The following is a 23,023-nucleotide window of genomic DNA, read 5'->3' as shown; positions in this document are numbered from 1 at the left end:
CTATTTAAAAACAAAATGCTAGAATTCAAAATCATTTGCAAATCTTTTTCCCCAACTCCTGCCCTTACCTACTGGATGCCCCATTATAAGAGAACTATTTAATTTGAATTAAGATAAAATAACACTAAAAGGAGAAAAAAATAACAACACAAAAGGCCTGACTCTATAAGTGATCTTGGGCAAATAATTTATACAAGTGTCAGTTTCCTAAACTACAGAATAATGAAGTAAGATTAAGTAAATTCTAAAGTTCCTTCCAGATCAGCCTAGATTAAAAATAACAGCAATAATACTTTTATTTACATAGTGCTTATTACATACTAGGTACCAGTGCATGTTACTCTCATGTAGGTACTATTACTATGTCTATTTTATTTAAGAGGAAATTGGAAACTGGCAATAGGTCAGAGGCCCAGGAATGTATTTTAAACAAGCTCCCCAGGTGATTGTGATGCTAATAGTCACTGTACTATATTTTGACAACTCCCACACCAACGACTGCAGTCTATAATAGGAAAGACTGTGCAATCCCAACTGTTATCTGTTAAATAAGATATTTTTCCAATTAGTATATGTCTGTCAAATAAGATATTTTTCCAATTAGCACATGACTTGGGAAAGTCATTAAATGTTCTGTGTTACAGTTTCCTCTTCTATAAAATGAGTATAATGAAACCTGTCTTACAGATTTTGCAAATGGCCTAGTCTTATGTATATAATGGTCGCCATTATCAAAGACATCCAAAAAGTTATTAAAACAAAGGAAGGAACAATAAAAGTTTGTTAAAACCCATTTTAAAGTCCATTCCATAAACTGTCACTTTTCCTTGTTTTTAATTTTATTTTTAAATGAACATACAGTAAAATGGATTATTTGTAATGTACAGTTCCATGAATTCTAACATATGTACAGATTCATGTAACCACCACCACAATCAGGATACAAAACAGTTTCATCATACAAAAAATATCCCTTGTGGTATCCCTTGCAGTCACATACTTTCCTGAATACTCTCTAGCAACCGCTGACCAGTTCTCTGTCCCTACAGTTTTGCCTTTTCAAAAACATCATATAATAGAACTGTACGGTAACTATTAGAGACTGATATATTTTACTTTTTTTTTTTTTTTTTTTTGAGACGGAGTCTCGCTCTGTCACCCAGGCTGGAGTGCAGTCCGCCTCCCGGGTTCACGCCATTCTCCTGCCTCAGCCTCCCGAGTAGCTGGGACTATAGGCGCCCGCCACCTCGCCCGGCTAGTTTTTTGTATTTTTTAGTAGAGATGGGGTTTCACCGTGTTAGCCAGGATGGTCTCGATCTCCTGACCTCGTGATCCGCCCGTCTCGGCCTCCCAAAGTGCTGGGATTACAGGCGTGAGAGACTGATATATTTTACAAAGCATAATGCCTTTGTGATACATTCAAGCTGCTGTATGTATCAAAAGTTCACTCCTTTTTATTTCTGAGCAGTATGCTTATTTGTTTACCCACTGAAGGTCAATAAAGGATACTTAAGGACATTTGGGTTTAGTTTTGGCAATTATGAACACAGCTTCTATAAACACTCATGCACAAGTTTTTGTGTGAATCTAAGTTTTCATTTTTCTACAGTAATACTGAGCAGTAGGTTGCTGGATCATAAGTTAAATGTATGTTTAACTTTCTGAGAAACTGTCATGAAACTGTTTATCAGAGTGGCTGAACCACTTTGTATTCTTATCAGCAATGAATAATAGTTTTGGTTGTTCTCCAACCATTGAAATTCCCAAAGCTGTGCAAAGCTATGATGTGTATCTTAGCATACTAGCAGTGAATTTCTTCAATGAAACAACAGTGGGCAGTTGAGAATTCCAAAAGCAAATCTATTAAAATAGTTTTCACGGCCGGGCGTGGTGGCTCATGCCTGCAATTCCAGCACTTTGGGAGGCCAAGGTGGGCGAATCACGAGGTCAGGTGTTCGAGACCAGCCTGGCCAGCATGGTGAAACCCCGACTCTACTAAAAATACAAAAATCAGCCACGTGTAGTGGTGGGCACCTGAAATCCCAGCTACTCAGGGGGCCGAGGCAGGAGAATCGCTTGAACCCAGGAGGCAGAGGTGGCAGTCAGTCCAAACCACACCATTGCACTCCAGCCTAGGTGATAGAGCGAGACTGTCTCAAAGAAAAAAAAAAAGAAAGAAAGAAAGAAAGAAAGAAAGAAACAAAGAAAGAAGAAAGAAAGAAAATAGTTTTCACTAGTCTGCTATAATTTTTTATAGGGGTGTTTTGCCTATATATGTCCAGGCATAAAACCAAAAACCTCTAACACGTTTTGGTGTGGTTTATGCTAAAAATACTCTGCAAAGATGAGTATAATAGGAAATGAGAGGTATGTATGGCTATTGTTAAAGTGAAATATCTAATCTGAAATTAGAATCTTTCTGCCTAACCAAGTAGCCCTCACTTAATTATGATGTGTGTTATTGGCTGATAGTGTGTTCCTCCAATCTAGCCATCAATTGGAAAAGTACCCTTCTTTCTTCTAGAAGATACTTTTCCACAAGTTGACCTGCCACAATGCTGCTAATTGTTTGTCTCAGCCTTAAAAAATTTTCCCTGGTGAGGCCTAACTCTGCTAGGCAGATCTAATACCCTACATGTATCTCCATCATGGAATTTATGTCATAATACATGCAATCCTTTGTTTGCATGTCACTGATCATCTAAAGGAATGCATCATCCTTATATCTCCTGATGTTGAGCACAATGCGGATATATAGCAAGTCCCTAGAAAATGTGTAGATTTAGTGGTCAAAACAAATTAATGGTAGTTTACTTACTAAATGTCTACATATGATCCTTTAGGACTCAAATGTTTACTCCTTAAGAAGTATTGTTTGTGTCATTTCTGTATCATACTTATTGCCATTGCTGTTTTTCATACCATATTGCAAGTACCTGTTTCCTGGGATAATAGGTAATTGGAAAGAATAACCAGGGTCAAGACAAATCTGTAACTGGAAGAATAATGCCAGATAATTCTCAGTATTCCCCATGAGAGGCATGAAAATCAGGATAAAGTAATTTGGAGAGGTAAAAGTGACTTGTCAAAAATACTAACGGAAGGCAACTGAATATCTTTCTCTCTGATATTTTTTTCTATACAAATTGTCTACTTTCTGCAAACTGGACCAACATGATTTCAACTTCTTTACACACTGTTCCTTTGCTCATGTTTTCCCAACCTTGTAATGATCTCTCCTCTTACCTCTGCACATGCAAACTGTACTGTGCTTTCCAGAGCCAGATCAAATCTTACCTCTTAGGCCGTGCACAGTGGCTCACTCCTGTAATCCCAGCACTTTGGGAGGCTGAGGCAGGTGGATCGCTTGAGTCCAGGAGTTCAAGACCAGCCTGGGCAACATGATGAAACCTCATCTCTACTAAAAATGCAAAAAATTAGCTGGGTATGGTGGTGCATGCCTGTAGTCCCAGCGACTGGGAGGGAGGCAGGAGGATTGCTTGAGCCTGGGAGGTCGAGGCTGTAGTGAGCCCTGATTGTGTCACTGCACTCCAGCATGGGCAACAGAGTGACACCCTGTCTCAAAAAACCAAAAAACCTTACCTCTTTAGAAAAGTCCTTTTTAACTATAAAGATTGTTCTTTCTGAATTCTTCTAGATCATATAACAAACCTTTGCTAGGGATAGTTTTTGTAAGGATATGCTTTGGCTCTCCAACTTTAGATGACAAATTCCTTAAAGAACAGGACTGGCACTCATACTGTTTTTTGTATATTAATTTTTAATTTACAAAAATTGTATATATCATGTATAATCTGATGTTCTGAACTATATATACATTGTAGAATGGCTATATTGAGCTAAATAACATATGCATAACCTCACATACTTATTGCTTTTTGTGGTGAGAACTCACACTATTTTTTTAATGTTCCCAGAAACAACCAGTGGTAGTCCCTCAGTTTGGCAGCAAACAATGTAAAGGTACAATGCACATGAAAGTGTACTTTCAGCTCCCAAATTCTTGCAAACATGACCGTATAAGGCCCGATGGGAAATAAAAATTCATGAGGGATATGACTGTCTCCAAAGATAGGAATTTAGGTTAGTGTTATATTTAAGACAAGAACAGTTTCTTCCAATTCTTTTAAAAAGAATCTGTATAAGAAGAAAAAATGTTTCTAGGTGCCTGTCAGGTTTATGACATTGGGAAGGTCTCAACAGCCTCTTGAGAAGGCTTTAGAAGGTTTTAATTTTTATTTGGAAAATACTAAGATGGCTACTTTTTAAATGTTACATAAAAGAAAATACAACTAGATATATTATCCCCAAAGCCAGCTAATATTTCATAACTAGAAAATTAAACATACTTTCTGAGCCCTCGCCATTACTGAAAACAAAAAGTGGACAGGTTGGGCCAGCTATTTAACAATGAATGCTTTTACAGTAATAAATGGTGACAGCCCAAATCAAAAAAGAATGCATTACTGAGATATCATCAATTGTGTTCTGTCATTACATGGCAACTCCACCCAGTCTAAGCTTGTCAAAAAGTGTTACTGTAATCCATGAAGAAGTCTTCACCTCAGGCAAAAGGGAAAAATGTAGAGGGCTGGCTCTGAACAGGTATGCTGAATTGTAATGCCAATGTTGAGTCACAAATCTCTTTACATCAGTTTCATATATGACAATTATTAACTTCTACTGTGAGGTGTCAGACATGGATAAACTGATCTATCAGCAGGCACTTTAAGAACAACAAATGTAAACAAGGAGGGTATGGCTACATCTTTTTAAAAGTGAGCATTATTCCATGCACAAAAGTAGAGGTAGGCAGATATGAGAAACTTTCTTATTCTAATCTAATAAATATAATATTTGCGAATATGGGAATGTCTGATCTGGCCTTCAGGTCATCCCACTCAGATCCTACGTAATCTTGGTAAAGAGCACTGATCCAGTTTATCTCAAAAGTCTTTAATATAATCGTACCTCAGTTTTACAAGGGATCATGGTGTATCAAAAGTAGGTAAGTGTGTATTCTGGCCTTTACACAGTTGTATTACCTTGGGTAAATTGCTTAACCTGTATAAGCCTCAGTTTCCTCTCTCCTCAGTAAATGGGGGCAATTACTATCCCTTAAGATTATCATAAAAACTAGAAGGGATGATTCAAAGGAAGTATCTAACAAAGTGCTTGGCCCTAGCGATTTGCAGCACAAGCTTAGTCCCTTCTTTGAGATACTTCACCTGACTCCTTACTTCCCTATGAAATAGAAGTTTGGAATTTAATACAGAGTAACAAACTGCTCAGGATTAAAGTTCATAAAGGCAGAGCTTGAATCCTTTCCACTCTATGTCAGTTCCCAGTAGTACCCAGTAAGTACTGAGCCTAAGAATCAATAATAACTTTTCCAATTTCCAGCCCATAGTAACCTGTCACTTCTCTGCACTCAAGAATTGAAAACTATGTGTATTATTTGTGCTCTTTATTATTATTGTAAAATATACATAACATACAATATACTATTATAAACATACAATTTAGTGGCATTAAGTACACTCATAATGTTATGAAACTGTCACCACCATCTATTTCCTAACATTTTCATTACTCAAAAAGAAACTCTGTACCCAAGAAGCAGTAACTTCCCAATTTACCCTATGTCTTCAGTTCCTGGCAAACTCAAATCTACTTTCTGTCCCCATAAATTTGCCTATTCGATTGTTTTCAGAAATTTGCCTATTGATGAATCATACCCATTTGTCCTTCTGTGTCTGGCTTATTTTACTTAGCATATTTTCAAGATTCATCTATGTTGCAGCATTTATCAGTACTTTGATCCTTTATTAAGGCGAAATAATATTCCACTGTATGGCTACACCACATTTTTATCCATTAATCTGTTGACAGATACTTGTATTATTTCCACTCTTTAGCTATTGTGAATAATGATGCAATGAACTTTCAGGCATAAATACCTATTTGAGTCCCTGTTTTCAGTTCTTTTGGGTATATGGCCAGGAGTGGAATTCCTGGTTCATATGGTTACTCTATGTTTAACTTTTTGAGTAATCAACAAACTGTTTTCCATAGCAGCTGCCATTTTACATCCCAGTCAGCAATGTACAAAGGTTCTAAATTTGTGTCTACATCCTCATAAATTCTTATATTCCATTTTAAAAATTATAGCCATCCTTCTAGGTATGAAGTGGCATCTTATTTGTGGCTTATATTGTATTTCCCCAATGACTACTGACATTTAGCATCTTTCCATGTGCTTGTTGGTCATTTGTGTATCTTTGAAGAAATGTCTATTCAAGTCCTTTGCCCATTTTTTAATTGAATTAATTTTCTGTTGTTGAGTTGTAGGAGTTAATATATTTAATATATTCTGGATATTAAACCCTTATTACATGTATGATTTGCAAATATTTTCTTCCATTTTTTGGGTTATCTCATTCTTTTTTTATGGATGTACAGTATTCCACGGTGTATATGTACCACATTTTCTTCTAGTCTCCCATTGATGGGCATTTAGGTTGATTCCATGTCTTTGCTATTGTGAACAGTGTTGCAATGAACATAGGCAAGCGTCTTTATAACAGAACAATTTATATTCCTTTGGGTAAATACCCAGTAATGAGGTTGCTGAGTCGAATGGCATTTCTGCCTGTGTCTTTGAGGAATTGCCACACTGTCTTCCACAATGGTTGAACTAAATTATACTCCCACTAACAGTGTGTAAGCATTCTCTTTTCTCTGCAACCTCGCTAGCATCTATTTTGTTTTTTTTTTTTGTCTTTTTAATAATAGTCATTCTGACTGGTGTGAGAAGGTATCTCATTGTGGTTTTGATATGCATGTCTCTAAAGATCAGTGATGCTGAGATTTTTATTCATATAATTGTTGGCCACAATGTATGTCTTCTTTTGAAAAGTGTCTGTTCATGCCCTTTGCCCACTTTTTAATGGGGTTGTTATTTGTAAATTTAAGTTCCGTATAAATGCTGGATATTAGACCTCTGTCAGATGCATAGTTTGCAAAAATTTTCTCCCATTCTGTTGGTTGTCTGTTTACTCTGCTGATGTGTGTTTTGCTCTGCAGAAGGCATTTAGTTTAATTAGATCCCATTTGTCAATTTTTGCTTTTGTTGCAATTGCTTTTGGCATTTTGTCATGAAATCTTTGCCCGTGCCTATGTCCTGAATGGTATTGCCTAGGTCGTCTTCTAGGGTTTTTATAGTTTTGGGTTTTCCATTTAAGTCTTCAATCTATCTCGAGTTAATTTTTGTATATGGTGTAAGGAAAGGGTCCAGTTTCAACCTTCTGCATAGGGTGAGCCAGTTATCCCAGCACCATTTATTGAATAGGGAGTCCTTAACCCATTGCTTGTTTTTGTCAGCTTTGTCAGACATCAGATAGTTGTAGGTGTGCGGTCTTATTTCTGAGCTTTCTATTCTGTTCCATTGGTCTGTGTCTGTTTTTGTACCAGTACCAAGTTATTTTGGGTATTGTAGCCCTGTAGTATAGTTTGAAGTTGAGTAGCATAATCCCTCCATCTTTGCTATTTTTGCTTAGGATTGCTTTGGCTATTCAGGCTTTTTTGGTCCCATATAATTTTTTTTTTTCTTTTTTTGAGATGGAGTCTTGCTCTGTTGCCCAGGGTGGAGTGTAGTGGTGAGATCTCAGCTCACTGTAACCTCTGCTTCTTGGGTTCAAGTGATTCTTCTACCTCAGCTTTCCAAGTAGCTGGGATTACAGGCACCTGCTACCATGCCTGGCTAATTTTTGTATTTTTCATAGAAGCAGGGTTTCACCATGTTGGTCAGACTGGTCTCAAACTCCTGGCCTCAGGTGATAAGCCTGCCTTGGCCTCCCGAAGTGCTGGGATTAAAGGCGTGAGCCACTATGCCTGGCCTCCATATGAATTTTAAAAGTTTTTTCTAGTTCTGTGAAGAATCGCAATGGTAGTTTAATAGGAATAACATTGAATCTATAAATTGCTTTGGGCAGTATGGCTATTTTAACAATATTAATTTTTCTTACCTTTGACCATGAAATGTTTTTCCATTTGTTTGTATCTTTCAGATTATTTACAGCTAGTGTACAGAGATACAATAGATTTGCGTGTTAACTTCATATCCTGCAAGTTTCCTGACTTTGTTTTAAGCTCAGTTTTTTTTTTTTTTTTTTGGTGTGGAATCTCTAGGGTTTTCTACATATAAGATTATGCCATCCACAAATAGAGATTATTTTACTTTTTTCTTTCCAATCTGTATGCCTTTTCTTTCTTTTTCCTACCCTGGCTAGAAGTTACAGTTAAAAGGCAGCAGGGAAGTTGGAATCCTTGCTTTTTTCCTGATCTTGGAAGAAAAGCTATGAGTGGTTCACTATTGAGTATGATGTTGGCTGTGGGTTTTTCATATGTGGGCTTTATTATGCTGAGGAAGTTCTCTTTTTTTCCTAGTTTGTGTGTTTTTTTATCATGAAAGGGTGTTGGATTTTGGCCAATTTTTTTTTCTGCATGCGTTGAGTCTTGTTAGTATCAGAGTTACAGATTATGTTGCATAATAATGTGAATGCAAAATATCTGCATGCATATTTCCAGCCCACTCTTTCATCTTAATTTGTCCTCCCTATAATTCGTTGGTAAAGAAGCTGACATGAATTCCTTTAATACTGAGTACATGATACCCAGATGCAAACCACAAATTTTAGGAAAATTTTTAAGATCAAAACTTTTAGATAATAAAAATGAAACATAATATTTAAATAATACTAATGACAGTTTCTAAACAGTAGAAGGTAATTGATATTGTTTGTGGTATTTCACAAAGGTTGTTTATATCCAGTTTAATGACTCCTGTTGTGACCCGTAGGTTAGCTTTAGTATCTCATTTTTTGTAGAGATAGGGTTTTGCCATGTTGCCCAGGCTGGTCTTGATCTCCTGGGTTCAAGCAATTTGCCTACCTTGGCCTGCTCATGGTGGCATGAGCCACCGTGCCTGGCCAAAACAATTTTTAAATTATTTATTATTTCTAGGCTGGGCATGGTGGCTCACAACTGTAATCCCAGCACTGTGGAAGGCTGAGGTGGGAGGCTCTCTCGAACCCAGGAGTTCAAGACCAGCCTGCACAAAATAGCAAGACCCTATCTCTACTAAAAATAATAATAATACTAAATTTATTATTTTTAAATAATTTAAAAATATTTTCATAGAGATGGGAGATTTTCTGTGTGGCCCAGGCTGGTCTTAAACTCCTGGATGTAAGCAATCCTCATGCCTTTGCCTCCCAAAGGGCTGGGATTACAGGCACGAGCCACTGCGCCCAGCCTCCACCTTTTGGCTGTTATGAACAACACTACTATAAACAGTCATGTACAAATGTTTACATGGACACAGATTTTCATTTCTCTTGAGTATATAACTAGGAGTGGAATTGCTGGATTACATAGTAACTACATTTAAACCATTGAAGAGCTGCCAGACTGTTTTCCAAAGCTGTTGCACCATTTTACATTCCCACTAGCAGCCAATGAGGGTTCAGATTTCTCCACATCCCTGCCAACATTTGTTGTTACCTGAAGACTTTTCTTTTTTTTTTTTGAGACAGAGTCTTGCTCTGTTGCCCAGTTGGAGTGTAGTGGTATGATCTCAGTTCACTGCAACATCTGCCTCTCAGGTTCAAGTGATTCTCCTGCCTCAGCTTCCTGAGTAGCTGGGAATACATGTGCATGCCACCATGCCCAGCAAAGATTTTTATATTTTAAGTAGAGATGGGATTTCGCCATGTTGGCCAAGCTCGTCTTGAACTCCCAGCCTCAAGTGATCTGCCCACCTTGGCCTACCAAAGTGCTGGGATTACAGGAGTGGCCACTGTGCCGGGCCCCTGATGACTTTTTTGATTCTACTAATTGTAGCAGGTATGAAGTGGTACCTCACCGTGGCTTTGATTTGCATTTGCCTGGTGAGTAATAATGTTGAGCTTCTTTTCATGTGCTATTGGTCACTTGTATATCATCCTTGGAGAAATGTCTTTTCAAACCCTTTGCCAGTTGTTGCTGGGATAATTTGTCTTTTTGTTATTGAGTTGTAAGAGTTCTTTATATATTCCAGATATAAGTCCCTTATTATTAGATAAATGATTTACAATAATTGTCTCCCAATCTGTGGGTTGTACTTTCACTTTCTTGATGGTGTCCTTTGAAGTAGTTTAGTCAACAGTACTGATTCTGCCTCATCTTTTAAATTTTAACTCAGCTTGCAAAATAATCACTCAGTGAAAAACTTCTCTTGTAATATATATTTCTCATTGATAAACAGAATAAAGAGTGATGACTACTTCCACTTCTTGAACATACATACAGCACATATGACAAGAACTGATTCTTACTTTGCACACATTAGTAGTTTCATCCAACTGTAATCTCTCTCTCTCTCTAGTAATGTCCAGAATATAGTTATCACTCTTCCATCAACCACCCCATTACCATTGCATATGCCATTCGACAGTGTCATTTGATGAAGTATTTAATCCAGAACTAATTCTGCTGTCTCTCTCTCTCTCTCTCTCTCTGAGAGAGGGTCTTACTGTTGCCCAGGCTGGAGTGCAGTGGTGCAAACACAGCTCACTGCAGCCTTGACTTCTTGGGCTCAAGCAATTCTCCCACCTCAAGCCTCCCAAGTAGCTGGAACTACAGGCATGCACCACCATGCTTGGCTAATTTTTTTCCCTCTTTTTTGTAGAGATGGGGTTTCCACATATTGCCCAGGCTGGTCTCAAACTCCTAGGCTCAACTGATCCTCCTACCTCAGCCTCCTAAAGTGCTGGGATTACAGGCGTGAGCCACTGCACCCAGCCTGCTGTCTCTTTTGAGCATTAGCTTCTAATTGCCAATTTTGCAGCTAGCTTTACAAGTTTCTCAGCAATAGTAGGATTTGCATCCATTTTTACCTCGACTGTACTTGTAAACAATTTCTCCTTTGGCATTTTGCATCTTCTCTGCTTTTAGCAATAGATTTCTTAATTTAGTGGTATTATTTTTCTTCTGTTCTGAAAAAATTCTATTGATTTAACAGAGAGGTAGATCATTAGGCTTTATTTAATAATGAAGCAAAAACTTTGAAGGGCTCATGCTTTTATCAAAAAATGTTCTAAGAGAGAAACACTGACAGTAGGGGTAAATGGATTTCTTCTCTTATATGATCAATTTTTATATATTCACTTCTTAATCAAATTCTTTTATGGAAACTAGTATAAGAATAATCACACTCAGATTCAGCTGCCTTGGCATCTTCTATACTGGTACTGGAGTTCTTTGAATTACATCTATACTAATGTTGAACTACAGTTGACCCTTAAACAACATGGGTCTGAATGGTGTGAGTCCACTTATGTGGAGAGTTTTTTCAGTAGAAGTTATACTGAGTATGTCTGCCTCTTTTGCCTCCTCTTTCACCTCCTCCACCTCTTTTGGTTCTGCTTCCTCTAAGACAGCAAGACCAACCTCTCCTCCACCTCTCTCCTCAGCCTGCTCTATGTGAAGGTGACAAGAACAAAGACCTTCATGATAATCTGCTTCCACTTACTGAAGAGGCAATACATTTCTTCTTCCTTAGGATTTTCTTAATAACATTTTATTTCTAGTTCATTTTGTTAATGCGCTATATAATACAAATAACATACAAAATATGTGTTAATCGATTATGTTATTGGTAAGATTTCTGGTTATCAGTAGGCTATTAGTAGTTAAGTTTTGGGGAAGTCAAAAGTTATACTTGCATTTGACTGTGTCAAGAGTCGACACCCTAAGCTCCATGTTGTTTAAGGGTTAAATGTAGTTTGAACTACACTAGTTTGTACTGGTTTGCAGTAATTATTATATTATATTCATCATTAATTTTATGCTTCAATGAACCATTGTTGAGACATGATCCATTTTGGGAAGCTAAGAATATAATTAACTTAAGCAAGGAAAAATGAATGTAAATATAACAATAACATATGAATGACATGAAGTTCAGATGTCAGAATCAAACACCTCTGTTAAATGAATGCTTGCCAAGACAAAACAATCAATGCAATCAATTCTTATTATCTATTAACAGTCTAATAAATTGTAACAGATATGATAAATTAAACGGGATCTGAAGAATGTAATTCTTACATTTTGTATGATAAAATGTAAGAAGTATATTTTATATGATAATTCTTATCATATAAATGTTTATAGAATAACATTTTATATGATAAATTAAATGGGATCTGAAGAATGTAAATCTTACATTTCAAAATGTGAAATAAATGTGAACAAAATGAACCTGTTGCTTATTCATACCTAACTGCTTGGGAATCTTAGTAGATAGGTACTCCAGTAGTTCAGGAATCACACTGAGAAACATTGCCCCAGAAACCAGAACCTAGCATGTAGCAGGAACTCAAAGAGTAGCTGTTATTATCTATATTCTTACCTGTTCTACCTGCCTTGAAGCTTGAGAACATGTCTGGCTCACCCTGGCTAGGTGCTCCCTGGGCTTCATCCACCTGATTAGTTGATAGACTTTATTGGAATTTCTGGGTTGTAAGCCTAAGGACCTTGTTTATCTTGCTCACAGCTGTGTTCTTAGGCCTCACACAGTGTCTGCTATACAGTAGAAGCTCAATAAATATTTACGAAATGAATATATAAATCAAAGGGAGAGAAATTAATTTTCTGTGATTTGGGCCTAAGAAAGAAGAAAAATCACTAGATAAATAACTATTTTTCTAAGCAGAATGTAGCTACCTACAGAAAGGCACCTATGGTGTGGTTGGCTAACCATTTGGTAACCTACTCATCAACAATTAACACAGCGCTTTCTCCTTGAAGTTACTTTTAAATATTAGAACTTTTATAACTTTAGCATTTTCAGTGGAATTCTAATGTTTAAAAATATCATATTTTTGGGTTTTTAATCTCACATATAAATTTATATACAGCTATCTCACAGAAAACTCTCTTAACAGAACTACTGACCAGTGAGTAGTTTTGCTAGCTTTAAGAAGTGGTGTGTGTGTGTGTGTATATATGTATATACGTATGAGTGTGTGTGTGTATTTTTTAAAGAATAAGAGTAAAATCTCCTTTTAAAGGTCTGTTTAGTAAGTTTTGCTTTAAATTTTGTACCAAGAGATTGTTTTTGTTCTCTGTGCCTTGAGACGATTTATTCCTGCTTTATAGAAAACAGCAATAACTCATGGTCATAGAGAGTAGAAGGATGGTTATCAGAGGTTGGGAAGGGTGGTGCGGGGAGGTGGGGATGTTTAACGGGTGCAAAAAAAATAGAAAGAATGAATAAAGCCTACTATTTGATAGCACAACAGGATGATGACTGCGGTCAATGATAACTTAATTGTATATTTTAAAATAACTTAAAGAATGTAACTGGATTGTTCGTAACTCAAAGAATAAATGCTTGAGGAGATGGATACCCCATTCTCCATGATGTGTTTATTTCACATTGAATGCCTGTATCAAAGCATCTCATGTGCTCTATAAATACCTACGCCTACTGTGTACCCAAAAAATGAAAAATAAAAAACAAAAACAAACAAACAACAACAACAACAACAAAAAACTACAACAGAAGCCAGAATCAGTATTCTGTTTGTCATTGTTAGCTTTGCAAACAGAATGGGTATGATGGTGGTGAGATTTTAAACAGAGGAAAGGAAAAGGAATGCACTGCTGAAAACAGACTAAGACGAAGCTTAGGGGAAAAAAGTTACACATTCCATGTAGCAGACAACAAAGCCAACAATTTCCTTTGGCAACAAAAAGGCTGCTGTTAGGTAATAAACGTATCTTCCCTACAGTGTGGCAATGCAGTTTTTAAATCCTAAATTAGAACCCTTTAAAATAAGCCTACCATGCCCCTCTAGCATATTTTGTCCATGTTCCACTAATGTATTCTTAGAATTCCTAGAGATAAGAATGATGTAACTGCCCTTGAAATCTGCCCTGATCTCCAACATCTGCATTGTGGTAATTACCGAGCTATTGTTCAGATACAAGTTAATCACAGAGGTAAGCCTGGAAGAGAGTAATCCTTGCAAGCAGGATAGAGGATTATAAACAAATTTGTGTTGAATGAATAAACAAATGAAACAATAAATAGATCACAAACTAAGTATCACAAACTCTTGGTTATCAGAGGTTTCTAGGTAGCTTAAAAAATAGTGCATATAAAAAAAATCAACCCATTTACATGTTAAAGAGCATCTATTATTTGGAATCAGGCTTTAGGCAAAAATAGATTCTAAAATGTGGCTACTGTAATGTAGTAATACTTGTTTTCCTCCTCATCCACACTTTGCCAATAGTCTCTCATTAAAGCAAAAGATTTCTTTGTCCCAAGGACCTAGTCCAGTGACATGTACTTGGTAGGTACTTTGTAAACCTTTACAAAACCGAACTAACATGATTAATGAAAATGTCTAAGAGAGAAAGCTATAGGCGGTTCCGTCAAAAACAGAGATCCATATAATGTATATACCCTAGTTAAAAATAGAGCAATCAGTGATATAAAGGTTAGTCCTTTCTGGGCCACTGAAGAGTGATTCAGTGTATAAATACGGTTCAGGTTTGGGTTTATTTAACAAAAGTTTTAAACACAGGAATCTCCGGTTGAAGTATGGAATCATCAAAGTGATGAATATAATTTAAAGTTAAATTTAAATAAATTCAGGCCTAGGAAGCCAGCCTCCAAACCTATTCTCTGTTTTTAATTTCAAACTTAAGTAAAGTCTTATTTGTAATTTTTTTAAAATAAAGGCAAATTCACAATTACAAGGGACAGTGCTCCTTGTCACATATTCAGCAGATACCAAATCATTACGGTCTATGTATAGTACGAGAGAAGTCTTTAAAGTCAGAAATGTTTTTCTTAGGAACTCTATTATAACTTGAGCTATAACTTTCATGAAGACACTCTAAAAACAAAGAGAAATCCTTACCTCTTGCAATTAAATTTCAATAAAAATTTCAATTATATGGAGTGCTGGATTTTTCCTGTAACCCTCATATTAAATTTTGTGCTCAGTATTAAAGGACTTAAAGTCAATTTCTTTACCAGTACATTATGGGGAACACAAATCAAGATGAAAAAATGAACTGGGAATATGTATGCAAATATTGTGTATTCATATTCTTATACAGCATAATCTGTAAATCTGGTACTAATGAGACTCAAGATTTAAATGGCTGAAGAATGTTTTTAGTGAATTATTGTCAATCAATGCCTCTGTTCCAGGATAAATGTAATCTTGAAAGGTAAAACACCTATTATTACAAATTCCTAACTAAGTACAGTACTTCATTATTTCAAAATGTCACTGTCAATTTATAGAGTAACAGATAAACATCTTTCTACCATATATCTGAATGCCTTTCCTTCAGAGTAAATGAAACACTGATTATTAAGAAAAAGTATAAACAATATTTTTATAGCAATAGAAGATACCTAGTGAGCATTAAAAATCTATAAACTGGCCAGGTGCAGTGGCTCACGCCTGTAATCCTAGCACTTTGGGAGGCCGAGACGGGCGGATCACAAGGTCAGGAGATCGAGACCATCCTGGCAAACACGGTGAAACCCCGTCTCTACTAAAAAATACAAAAAAACTAGCCGGGCGAGGTGGCGGGCGCCTGTAGTCCCAGCTACTCGGGAGGCTGAGGCAGGAGAATGGCATAAACCTGGGAGGCGGAGCTTGCAGTGAGCTGAGATCCGGCCACTGCACTCCAGCCTGGGCGACAGAGCGAGATGCTGTCTCCAAAAAAAAAAAAAAAAAAAAAAAATCTATAAACTAGTTACAGTGTTCTAAATTTTCATATTTGTTAATGTGGATATATTGGGTTTCATTTTTTAAAAATATTTAAAAATTTATCTTTTCGGTTTGTTTGTTTTTAAGAGACAGGGTTTCTGTCACCCAGACTGGATTATAGTGGTGTAAGCATAGCTCACTGCAGCCTTCAACTCATGGGCTCAAGTGATTCTCCCACCTGAGCCTCCTGAGTAGCCAGGACTACAGGCATGTACCACCATGCCCAGCTATTGTTTTTACGATTTTTTTGTAGAGATGGGGCCTTGCTATGTTGCCCAGGATGATCTCAAACTCCTGGCCTTAAGCCATCCTCCTGTCTTGGCCTCTCAAACTTCTGGGATTACAGGTGTGAGTCACTGTGCCAGGCTACACTTGCTATAGGGTCCCACATTGTTGCCTAGGCTGGGATACAATGGCATGAACATGGTTCACTGTAGTCTCAGCTTTCCAAGTAGCTGGGACTACAGGCATGCAACACCACCCCTGGCTAATTTTTGTATTTTTTGTAGAGATGGGGTTTCACCATGTTGCCGAGGCTGGTCTCTTAACTCCTCAGCTCAAGTGATCCACCCACCTTGGCCTCCCAAAGTGTTGGGATTACCAGTGTGAGCCACCCCCCAGCCCTGGCCAGGTTTTATATCATTGTAATCAAATATTGTTTTTTCCTTCCAAGTTACTTTATTTTATGTAAATTCAGATGTTCATTTATTCAATCACTTAACAAACATTTACTGAGTGCTGACTTTGTCCTAGGTACACTGTTAGGGGACAGACTTACAAGCATGAATATGATATGACTCTTGCTCTTAACAAACTCACAGTTTAATGTAATACAGGGATAAATGAGTAAAATACAATAGTTCAGGGTTATATTAAAACTGTCTATATGTTTCACATTTGCAATAACTAAAGGATAGTCTATTAAAACTATCCTTAGAAACTTTTCATCTTTGTTCAGAAATAAAACTCTCCCTTACTTGTTCTAGGGAAATCTTTTAAAAAGAAATTTAAAACAGATATATTAAAAATGATAATCTTACAAATATCTGTGAACATAACATCTCAGATTAACAAATGCTAATATTTGTTTCATATTTTATTTTAAGGCTGTTTTCTAAATCCAGAAATTTCTTGAATGAACCAAGCAATAATGACTTCTTGAGATAATTACTTATAGCTCCTACCAGCTATATGGCCTTGGGCAAATTTACTTAACTTTGACTCTCAGTGTTCTCATCTGAAAAGTACAGATAGTCATACCAATCTGTGCTAGATTATCTGTCATTTACCCCCTCAGGATCCATGTTCTCTACACAGCTTTTTGCCCATGGAGGTTCTCCTACCTTCCAGCTTCTGATTATGCTAAATTAATAGGAGATACTAGCAAAAGATCAGAGAAGGAAGGTGAAGCTATTCCCTAGTTTCCTCCCTACTGGGCCACCAAGGTTGGCTATATCCCTCTGTCAGAAGCAGTCCTCTCCATATAGCACTCTCTCCTAGGCTTTCAGGTCTAGAGATGATAATGGTTCCCTTTAGCCTTGGGTCTGTATTATCTTCTGTTGATTATTTTTTTGAGACAGATTCTCGCTCTGTTGCCCAGGCTGGACTGCAGTGGCATGATCTTGGCTCACTGCAACCTCCACCTCCCAGGTTCAAGAGATTATCCTGCCTCAGCCTCCCAAGTAGCTGGGATTACAGGCACACACCACCATGCCCAGCTAATTTTTGTATTTTTAGTAGAGACAAGGTTTCACCATGTTGGCCAAGCTAGTCTTGAACTCTTGAACTCAGTGATCGATCTACCTCAGCCTCCCAAAGTGCTGGGATTACAGGTGTGAGACCCCATGCCCAGCTTCTTCTGTTGATTTTTGAAAACCCTGCCCACATCTTTAAAAATGGTCACTTTATTAAACTCTTCTTAAATAACCTAGCTTAAAAGTGTCTATTTACTGCCAGAACACTGACTGATCACAACTTCATGGGTTATTCTGAGGATCATATGAGATGATTAGTGCTTAGCACAGTGCCTAGCACATGATAAATACTAGGTAAGTATTGAACACTATTGTTATCAATAATGCTTTTATTATTGTTTTATTTGAGGTTCTATGTTCATGTTATCTATAACACCTGACTATGTTTAGGAGGTTGAGAAAACACCTGAATATGTTTAGGAAGTTGATAAATTCAGAATGCTAGAGATCTTTTGCTAATTCTCAAGGTACTTCAAACATATATTCAAATATAAAATGTGTTTATTGCTAATTAATCTCAATATTTAAAAAGAGTAAGAGGACCATAAAAGTGAGTGATAAAATCCATATAGTAGACATCATTTCCTGGACTATAGTTTCTTCTATAAAAATGCTTCTGAACTAATTTCTTGGAAATCGACTTCCTGTAACCACCCCAAATCTAGCAAAGTGTAAATAGTCCATAAACTAAAACAAATCACTGGGTCTTGGGGTCATAAAAAGAATGGACTGAAAGGTAAACTTCATAGCATAAAAACCCTTGGTAAATTTGGAAATGCATCTTCATCATCTTTATTTATCGATCATATCACAGGCATGTACCATCATTTGACAAATTACCTCATCAAAATCCTATTAAAGATCTGCTTAACCTTACCTCGTCCTTTATATCTTCCTGTTGTTGGGCTGTGAAGATCTCCATTGCAGCCATGAGTCTCATCATTAACTCATCTACTGTTGTGTTCCCTAAAAACATATAGAGATTGCCAAACTTTATATAAGCTTTTTATATATAACTTCAAATTATTAAAGTATTAGAAACTGGAAAGTCATTCTAGAATTAACCAGAAAGGAAAACCAGTCTAAAAAAATTACAGTTAAAATACTTTTGTGGTTTTATTGAAATGTTTCATATGTTTAATAAGAAAGAGTAGTATACTGGCAGTTGAAATTTCAGAACAGTTATATTTGAGGGAGCAGTTTCTTAATAAGAAGGACTTTTAGCACTATATAGATGAATGTCCAAATCATGAAGTTCAAAAGTTCTGTCAAATTATGAAAACATATCTAGTTAATAACACTAGCAACAACTACTAGTTGTTTACATATCACTGATTAGGCTAAGCACTTCTATACTATCTCATTTAATCTGTACAACAATTCTACGAAGGATTATGACTTAGTTTTAAAGAGAAGAAAAATGAGTCACAGAGAGCTCAAAAAAACTTGTCTGACTAAGGTCAAGCTGGTTAAGTGGTGAGGTCAGAATCTGAAACCAGAAGAGGCTGACTCGAAGCCTGGCCTCTTTGCCACCCACCTCAGTCTATTACCTTATTTAGAATTATCTTCTATCACCAAAAATCCTCTGGTGAAACAAACAGTAACTCAATTTCTGAAAAAAATGATTTCTTTTTTTGCCCAATTGATATTTCTCCCTTTCAGCTGCTTTTAAATGACTCTTATGATCTTTATAAAGAAGATATTTTAAATGTTTGATTTTCCTTAATGTCATTTTATTCCCTGACCAAGTCCATAACAAACATATGGCACATACATGCCATTTCCTGAACACATTTAAGTCATTGTTATTTGCTTGGGATGTACCTACAAGAGAAAAAGTCATGAGGATATATAAAGATATGACAATTCTCTTCTCTCAAACCTACAGGCAGAAAGAGTTAGGTTTTCTCCATGGCTTGAGAAGGGATCTTCTTCCCCATTAACAAAATGGCCACCAACAGGACAATAAAGACCAAGCATTCTTGCTGGCATTTTTCCAGAAGGCATGATCTTTCAATGGTGCTTTCCCTAATTATCCTTATGACCATTGGCAGCATGGGTTAAGGGAACATCCATGGTCCTTGGCAAAAGAAATGATCTAATTTGTTCACATCAGTACTACTCACTCAGTAAATGAGCTACAGGACAAACGTTATCTTGGCACTAAGAAAACAGAACTGGTTTTATAGTTAGAGTTCTAACTCTAATTCCATTACTTATAAGCTATATAATCTAGTACCTGGAAATTGTCTGGCACATGACAAAGGCTTTGATGAATATTTATTCAGTAAACAAATAAATGAACAAATGAATAAATGGACTGTAGCTCTCTAAGGATCAATTTCCTTTTCTCAAAACGGAGATAACACTATGTAATGTTCTTAGAAGGAGTGGACATAATGTAAAGTATACACAAATCGTTGGTAGTTAATATTAATAGATATGACACATGACAAAAGAAGTTTAGGAGCACCTTCAATATAGATATTTTATTCTTTTGAGACAGGGTCTCCTTTGTTGCCCAGGTCTCAAGTGATCCTCCCACCTCAGCCTCCCAAGTAGCTGGGATTATAGGTATGTGCCACCACACCTAGCCAATGTAGATTTTATTATTGGACAAGTCTGTGGGTTTCTATGTTTTATTTAAAAACTGTAGTGGCTAAGACTCAGAGCATGGGAAATGGGTACTATATGGAGTATACTGGAATCATCAGTGGGAAAATACTACAGTTGTATAGGTTGACTACATACTGGCCATTAATTTTTAGGCTTAAGTCACTACTTATAAGCTATGTTTTAGCGCTAACTGGAAGGATCCACGGCCAAACTGAACTCGTAGGTACTTCATACTTAAGCCCTTATTGATCCAAGACAGAGAAAAAGTGTACTAGTTAATGCAGTTCAGGGCAAACTTACTCTTTATAGTTGATTGCAGCAGTTCTCAAACTTTTTGGTCTCAGGACCCCTTTACACTGTTAAAAATTACTGAGATACCCAAAGAACTTTTGTTTATATGGATTATGGCTATTAACATTTACTGTGTTAGAAATTAAAATAGAAATATTTAAAATAAATTCATAAATCCATTTAAAACTAACAATAATAAACCCATTGCATGTTAATATAAACATTACATTTTTATGAAACATGACTATTTTCCAACAGAAAAAGGTTAGTGAGAAGAGCAGCACTGTAACATTTTTGCAAATCTCTGTAATGTGTGTGCCTAATAGAAAACAACCGTATTCTGTATTCTTGGACATCTACACTAACCAGTTACAATATCTTGTACTGATTGAAATTTACAAAGAGAATCGGGTCGCACAAAGATATGTAGTTGGAAAAGGGAGAAGTATTTTCATAGATAAGTGTGGATATTCTTTGACACTACACTTAAACTGACAAGTGTAAGTTTTCTTCAAATTAGATGCACATGGAATTTGAAACCCTATCAATGAAATCTGTGTACTCTGTTACATTAAAATCCATTGCCCTTTGAAAGGATCTTTTATCTGTGTATGATTTTATAATATGCACTGATCATTTGTAAAACATTGGTTCACTGAGTTATGTATTTCTCTGCTGAATGCTGACACACTTCATTATAGAATATTAAAAAAAAAAAATCACAAAAAACGTCTGGCAACTACCCAGGCTACATATGCATAGTTTGCCTGTCAGTAATATTTTCAAGTAAAAATAATTTCTATAAGAAATAAATCAAGTAGTTCAGTGTAAGCAACCACACCAGTGCTTTTCTTCGAGACCACCAGTATACTTTAGTATGCAGCAGAAGTGCTTTACCCATACCTCCCACGGTGCCACACAAACTATTAAAAGGGTTAAAATTTAATAAAAGTAATAATTTTTACTGCTTCATCAAGGACATTTTTAAGGCTTTTTCTTTTTTTTTTTTTTTTAACTAAATACATGGCAATTAAGAATATGACTACTAGTACAGTTTTGTGTTACGGCTTTGATTCGTGCTAAGGTGCCAAGAGTTTTTATAAACCATTCCTTTGGAGCCACTAGTGCAAATGTCAACACAGTAAAAAAGGCAAAAAAAAAAAAAAAAAAAAAGTCTTATTACAGTTAGGAAAATAATTTTGACCTTACAGATACCCTAAAAGGGTCTAGTCTGAAGTCTACAAACCACACCCTGAGAACCACTAGTTCTTGCAATGTTGCCTCTGACAGGGAAAGCAGGAATGAAGTGTTATCTTCATTATCCATTTACCCTATGCAAATCAGTTCCCCTGGAGGTCTTTTTAAACACTGTTTATGAAATTGAATGCTCTAGTTATAGAGAAAACATAAAATGCTAGAGGTCTGGTTTTATTTGGGTTTTAAAGGCACTGCAATTTACACTTATCCCCTCCTCCCAACCAGACTTAAATGGAGGCAGAAATCAGTACCCCAGATACAGTTTTAGCTTGAGGCACTTGAAAAACCTTTTCCCCAGTGGCATATAGAAGATATACTGTTCAACCTAAGCTTTGTAATGAACAAGGTAATATTTTACACCAACCCCTGGAGTGCATTAGTAACAGTAAACAAAACAAAATCATTCACTTCTTTTTTGGTAAAAGAATGTGCACTGTGGTTAAATTCACAGGCATCTGACAGTTTCCTGCTTCAGGGTTGCTTGGAGTCATACAAATAAGAAGAAACAATTGTCATTGTGAAAAATTCAATCTTCAATATACAGTGACTGGATTTTCTAGATAGCTAAAGATAAGTACTTCTTTCAATTAATCAACATTATAACAATAAATCAATATAAATAGAAATTAAGTACTTTAAAACTGATTATGTCCTAATTGCTAGATTATAGAATTTAGCAATTCTGAACATTTAACTTGAACATCCTGTGTCCCAAGGGTTGCGCAATTTTATTAAGATGTTTCTGTTAGATTTTCATGCAGCATATTATTTTTTATAGCACCTATACTTTTTGAAGACATTTTTCAGGATGTTCTATATTTTCAAATGCAAATTTACTAATAGAAATATTGTCAGCTTTGGTGGAAAAACTATAAAGTTATCACATACCAAGAAGGCTTTACTCTCCTTGTGACATGTACTTTACCTTGTATCACATTCAACACTTCATTAGATGATCGCTTTCCCATAATAATCAGGAAAAGCGGAAACTGATCTGTTTTTTGAGTTCGAATGGTTTGTGCCACAACACTGCCAAAGTGTCTATTGCACATAGTCAGAAATCTAAAAGGAGACAAAATACAAAGTAAGTTTTGCTTTGTAGTTTAATAGATTTACTAGTACTTCAACAAAGAACTCATTGTGTTGTTAGTTATGTTAAATTAGACAGCCTACCTGATATCAGTATGTAAAATCTTGCTATATTGAGTTTTCAAACATATCTGACATGATACAGAAGTG

The 23,023-nt window shown here is 36.2% G+C and overlaps 1 protein-coding gene across 6 annotated transcripts in view; it reads right to left on the bottom strand.

Annotated features, from left to right (window-relative positions):
- FAF1 (Fas associated factor 1) overlaps window positions 1–23,023 on the bottom strand; it is a 512,111-nt gene that overhangs the window by 73,225 nt on the left and 415,863 nt on the right. For all 6 annotated transcript variants that reach the window (XM_015436105.3, XM_015436115.3, XM_045386413.2 and 3 more), the window contains 2 exons: window positions 22,710–22,846; window positions 18,498–18,586 (listed from right to left, as the gene is read on the bottom strand). In XM_015436105.3, coding sequence (XP_015291591.1) covers window positions 18,498–18,586; window positions 22,710–22,846 — 226 coding nt within the window. The remainder of the gene's footprint in view (window positions 1–18,497; window positions 18,587–22,709; window positions 22,847–23,023) is intronic.

This window comes from Macaca fascicularis, chromosome 1, assembly GCF_037993035.2.
Source record: "Macaca fascicularis isolate 582-1 chromosome 1, T2T-MFA8v1.1".
Classification (NCBI taxonomy): domain Eukaryota; kingdom Metazoa; phylum Chordata; class Mammalia; order Primates; family Cercopithecidae; genus Macaca; species Macaca fascicularis.
This window is presented reverse-complemented; position numbering and strand designations above follow the sequence as displayed.